A 6,000-nucleotide genomic window follows, 5' to 3' on the forward strand; every position below is an offset into this window, starting at 1 on the left:
TAAAATTATATATACTTTGTACCCCATAATTGCATTAATGTATACAGCTATGATTTAATAAAAAAATGAACAAATAAATCTGAAAAAATATATTTTGCCATTTTTTAAGCTTTTTCACCTAGCTATTTCCTTCCTCTGTATTAGAAATATCTTCATGCATATTTCTAAAACAGAGCCCCTTCCAGAATTTGCTACCACAAATATGATGATGTCATACCAGGATGCTGAGAGGAGACAGTCTGTGATGGTCCTGCAGACCTCTCATCTTCACTGTTCCAACTGTCTGTTCCGAAAGAGTCAGGAGCACTCCACATGATTGAATCACCGTCACTAGAAAACAAATGCATATAGTTTTTCACAGTTTCAGAGAAGACAGATGTTTGAGAAAGAATCCCTAATAGTCTCTAATAATTGTTCAATTGACACTGATCCCCATTTCAGTTCAGCCACACACTCCCATATCATCACCTGAAACTGGCTCACTTCTGAGATAATTCCAGAATCCCAATGTCAGATCATAAACTCCATCTCCTCCCACTTTTTCCTGACTTGCAAATTAGTCGCCTCAGGTCCATGCATGTATTTGCCTTTTGCTTCCCTAGGCTGTGGGACAGAAGTACTGGAGTCACTGGTATTTCTAATACAAGCACAGAGTCATAAGGAAAACTCTGGTGATCCCTGGGTAGTTTCCTCTACCATTTCTCCATAACAGGTGTCCTCAAACTATGGCCTGCAGGCCACCTGCAGCCCGACAAGGACATTTATCCTGCCCACTGGATGTTTTTGCTGCCACTGCCTGTCCTGCTTAGCAGCCGACTCATCCTGAGGCCCACAGTCCAGCCCTCCAACTAATTCCAAGCCACCACCCTCTTAATAGTCTTTATCTTAATCCTCTGCCTTAGTAGAAATGCAGCCCCTTCTAGAAAATGCAAGCCAGAAAGCAGGAACTCTTTTTAATTCACATTCGTCTTTAAAAAATTACTTAAATGTATCAATGTCTTCATTATTCCTTACTCTCTTCTCACTGTTCCAACTGTTCAGAATTAATCTTCCTATGTGCTCAACCCCATGCTTTCTGCCTCCTTGGAGACATTTTTCTGTACTTATCTTTTCTTAAGTATATAATTAACCTTTCTGTATTTACAAATTCTTTCATATCATAGAATACCAATCCTCTCTAATCTTGATAATAGGAAACCCTTTAAACTCTGTCTAGTCAGTAATTGCTAACAGATTTTTCAAATACTCGTCCACAATCACTTTCTGTTTTCTTTCCAACTTCTCCCTTCTCAGTTCACTCACCAATGCTATCCTATTTGACTCCTATTGCACTTTCATTCACAACTCCGCTTAGCAAAATTCTTCTAATTTGACTTGAGGATCTAGACTTCAATGTCCAGAGAAAATTCTTCCTATAATGCAGACTTGATTACACCTGCTCATCAACTTCAGGATAAATCAAGTCCCCCTATGAGACACATAAGTTTTGGATGTTGGCCATTTAGAACCAGCTTACTTTTTTATCACCATCTCTATTAATTTCCTATGTGCACTTTATTATGCTTTAACCTCAGAAAAATAAATGCATTTTTATTTTACTACTATGGGTAATTTCAGGGTTTTTCTTTTATCCTTCTCATCGTGTCTTGGATTACTGTAAACATTTAACTGATCTCCATTTCCAGCACTCTCAGCTATGCTCACTTTGCTACCAGCAATCTTGAATAAAACAAAAAGACCCTATCTGTATGTCCTTTTAACAGAGTGAATAAAATGCATCTTAAGCTCCACATATGTAAGTTCCTTCATACTCTAGCCCACACTGGATTTTTGGCTCTGGCTTTCATCTTGTCCAGTTTCCTGGCATTCCTACACTCACATACCCTATACTTCTTGACACCAAATATTTCTCAACTTTAATATTGCTCAAACATCTTCCCCCAGCCCGAAATTCTCTTCCTTTCTTTTACCTGGTTTGTTTCTAGTTTCTATTTGTTAGGTCCTAAATTCAACCAAAATAGATCTTCAAAGAGCTTCTGAGAAACTCCCCTTATGCATAGTTCTCTGTCTTCTGTACCTACAATCTTTGGATTTTGACTCTAAAATAACATTTACTATATTATACTTAAACTCGTCTTTTATGTGTCTGTTTCCCTAAATTAAACTGTGAACTGAATGGCAAGAAACATGCAATATTTTGCATTAGTATATAGTGCTTAGTATATAGTAGAATCTCAAAATACTTTTGGGAATTACTATTATTTATTTGTTTAATTTAAATTTAATGCACTTCTGAAAGCTGAATACACAAATTTTATACATATACATATTGTGTATAATACACAATTAAAAATATGCACATTCTTATATAGTATCGTTCCAATGAGTGTAGCTAATTTTACTGATAAATCTCTAAGAGAATAAGTTTTTGCTTATATTACCTCAATTTGAATATTTTGTAAGCATGAAACTGCTATTTCTTGTTTTCTAGTGGAAGTTTACTTTTCTTCAATTTATTTTTGTTATATAATATCAAGAAGTCACCATACTAACAGTCCTATTGTTTCTAGCACATAATTTTCTTTCTGAAAACAGACTGAATTTCTAATAAAATTTAAGTACACCATCACCTCTAAGATCTCCAAGCACATCTGCAGAGGCTTTGAAGCTGTGTAACTGTTGAAATGACAAATAAATAGAATCCTTCAAGAATATTTTTTTCTTGTGCTAATTACCACATTTATGAGATCATAATAGACCCTATCTTTTTTTCCAAAAGTTTGACTTTATTTGATCAATAGAACATGATCTCAGTGCTTAAGCTGCCTTAGTAGCAAACTATCTGGAGATAGTTTGGGGCCATCAGCTAATTACATCAACCTTCCAGGAAACTTACGCTATGGAGGATCAGAGGAACTAGACCTGCCTGTCATGAACCTCTCATGGAACCCTGTAGTGACACCTAGATGGACTTTACAGATCTAGTTCCGTGTTCTCATATCAGAGACAGGGAAACTAAGGCTCTAACAGAAGAGGACATGTGTCCAAGTCACCAGTGAGTTGGTGGTAGTCAGATCTCCTGATTCTTCTCCCTACACTCTCAGCCCAACTTCTCAGTGGAGAAGGGCTGAGGGGCTTGGTCTCTGGACCAAATGCAGCAAGAGGCCCATAGTCAGGGCATCAGGAGTCTCCCAGCCTCCATGTGGGAAACTCAGCAGAGAGAAGGGAAAGGATTACCCAAGGGGCCAAGACTAGAACTCAGGGCTCTTTCTTGACTCATGGCTTTTTAATAGACGCTTCCACAAAGGAAGGTATTACTAGACGGAATGGCATATAATGGCATCATCATCCAGGGAAGGGCAAGTCAATGCCTTTAAATACAAATCATTTGAGCAAGTGACTGGATAAGAGTTGGTTTTCCTAACATGGTCTCACCTTCTGGAGAGAACACCCCAGCAAAGGAGTGTAGGAAAGTGTGTGTCAGAATGACCAGCAAGGCTGTGAGATGGGGCATGTGTGGGCAGGGGATATTTAGACCATCTGCACTAGGGTCAGCAATTCCACGACTCCTACCTTTGTGAGGAAGACCACCTCACCAGTGTTCTGACACCAAACCTCAAAATGTGCAGGGTCCTCCAGGGTCCTTTTGCCAGCAATTATCACAAAGGGGTAGCCCAACTTGCTGGCATCTTTCAGTCTTTTTCCAATGGTCAGAAGGGCCTTGTCATCTAGCAGCACCTCCTGTGAAGCTGAGGCACCACCTCTGTGACGTGATTGTATAGGTGCCAGGTGAGGTTGGTGGCCGCCGCCTCCTTGCAGAACCTTCTTCAGGCAGAGGAGGCAGACTTGGCAAGGGGCCAGGAGGTAGGGCCAGCGGATGCAGTCTTCTGTGGAGAGGACTTCAATGGCAATAGCCAAGATAGTGTCACACCCAAGCCGTAAGCACTTCATTTCATCCAGGGATGATTTGCCTTGGATGTTAATAATAAACTGGGCGTTGAAAATGGAAGGGTACTGGTCCCAGATAAAATGTGTGCCCCATCTCAAAGCCTTAGGTTTCAGTCAATGGGCCCTGGCAAGTGGGGTGGTTCATTTGTGACAAGTCTCATGTCTCCATGCTAGCTAAGAAGCTACAGCTGGGACAAATGGTAAGGTGGTCCTCTCCAACATCCACTGGGAGCTGGAACTCATGTGACATCAAGCTCCTGATCCTGCCCACATCTTCCTGGGCCTTGATAAATCGCAGCCCTAGCCTATCAAACAGGCTGTAGTAGGCATCACACAGCAAGCTGTAGGTCTGCCAGCCCACATCTGGGGAGGAGTCGAAGGTGTACATATCCTTCATGTAAAACTCCTGGCCACAGAGACCAAAGCTGGGCCTGGGCTCATTACAAAATTTTCTCATCACTTGGTACAGCAGGAATGGACAGTTGTTTCTGGGAAGCAATCAGGGCTGTAATAACTTCCTCCTGAGTTGGCCCCAAGCAGCATTCCTTGCCATGTCTGTCTCTAAATCTTAGAAACTCCTTGCCCATCAAATCCCTCTGGTTGGCATCTCACCAGAGCACTGCTGGGCTGACTGGGCATGTTGACTTTCTGCCTCCCAGTGGTCTGCGTCTCCTGGTCTATCACCTGCTCTAGCTTCTCCAAGGCATGGAAAGTGTAAGGCAGGAGGTTGTAATAGCTGGGGCTTGTGGGATGGATCAGGCCCACCTGCAGCATCAGCCACTGGCTCTTATAGGTCAGGCCACTAGCTTTGCCCTCCAGGGAGAACACCTGGTCTTCCCACAGGATCTGTGGCTGGAATACTCAGATCAATAGCAAGTGCTGTCCTCTCCCTGGGGCACAGTGTGAAGCCTGTGAGGGACATACCTGGAGAGGTGGCCAGGGTGGCAACACTCTGCATCTTGTCAGAAGCTCTTCCATGATACCCTGGCACAGGGGAGCACTTATACCAACTGCAGTCACAGCCCAGCCACCATGAGACTGCCAGGCAAGGCCAGTAGGCCTGAGCTGAGCCCCAATACACCATAATTCTAAGAAAGCTAAATCATGTCTGCAAAACACTCTATCTTGAAAAGTTAATCAAACATCTGAGACCATTCATTATTCACTGTCTCCAGAGGGTGTTCTATTAATGTGAGTAGCATAAACAGAAAACTCGCTAAAGAAACATATTAGTTATACCTTTCGGAAGACTCTTCAAAAAAATATTCATAATTATCATGTGGGATAGTCTGAAGAGAGAGTTCTAACTTCTCTGAGTTAACTGCATTTCCAAAAACCTATAGGCATAAGAAAGGAAATTATGGCCATGATTTTAGAAAAATATAGTCTAAAAAATATGATCTGTACAGATTCTTAAAAACAACAGTAAGGTCTACGATAAAGGAACTAAAACCACAATCACATAATTTAACTTCTACTCCTAAAAAAATCACTTGAAATATATATCTCCCTATTCCTAATCTATCAGAGCAGGGTCTAATAAATATTACTGATTTATATTGAATCACTCAAGTTATTTTTCAAAAGTGAATTTTAAAAAACTTCACTTAAATAATAGGTTTATGATAGCATCCTAGAGAAGACTCTTATAATAAGGGCTTACCACACTTAGTTTACTATGAATATAAAATTCCTAGCAGTATATTTTTCTTTATTTTAGTACCTTTACCATTTGATTCAATAATTCTATATATGTCCACACCATGAGATTTGGCACTACCCTCTGTGGTCCACTGTGATACATCTGCAACGTTCTGTATGGTACCTGTCTCAATGGTGAACAACATCAAATTTAAGCTGAGGGAAAATCCCATTAAAATAAATATTCAATATCTAATATTTCAGCCCTCAGTTTTGCTTCAGTTAATACACTTGTTCATTTGGCAATTCTTTTCTGAGAGCCTACTATGTGCAGGTACCATTCTAAGTGCTGGCTATAAAAGAACGGACAAGAGAGGTACTGGTCCGCCTTTGTGGAGTATATATATTCTT

At 40.6% G+C, this 6,000-nt stretch overlaps 1 protein-coding gene and 1 pseudogene across 1 annotated transcript in view; both read right to left on the reverse strand.

The window, feature by feature from the left end:
* Positions 1–5,279, reverse strand: part of PTPN20 (protein tyrosine phosphatase, non-receptor type 20) — a 61,820-nt gene extending 56,541 nt beyond the window's left edge. Inside the window, exons 1-2 of the mRNA XM_012812656.1 lie at positions 5,188–5,279; positions 218–330 (exon numbers count right to left, since the gene is read on the reverse strand). Of these exons, the coding sequence (XP_012668110.1) occupies positions 218–314 (97 nt within the window). The 5' untranslated portion in view covers positions 315–330; positions 5,188–5,279. The remainder of the gene's footprint in view (positions 1–217; positions 331–5,187) is intronic.
* On the reverse strand, positions 3,532–4,845 carry LOC105888182 (annotated as a pseudogene).
* Positions 5,280–6,000: the final 721 nt, after the last annotated feature.

Source organism: Otolemur garnettii, unplaced genomic scaffold (genome assembly GCF_000181295.1).
Source record: "Otolemur garnettii isolate 467f Iridium unplaced genomic scaffold, OtoGar3 scaffold00217, whole genome shotgun sequence".
Classification (NCBI taxonomy): domain Eukaryota; kingdom Metazoa; phylum Chordata; class Mammalia; order Primates; family Galagidae; genus Otolemur; species Otolemur garnettii.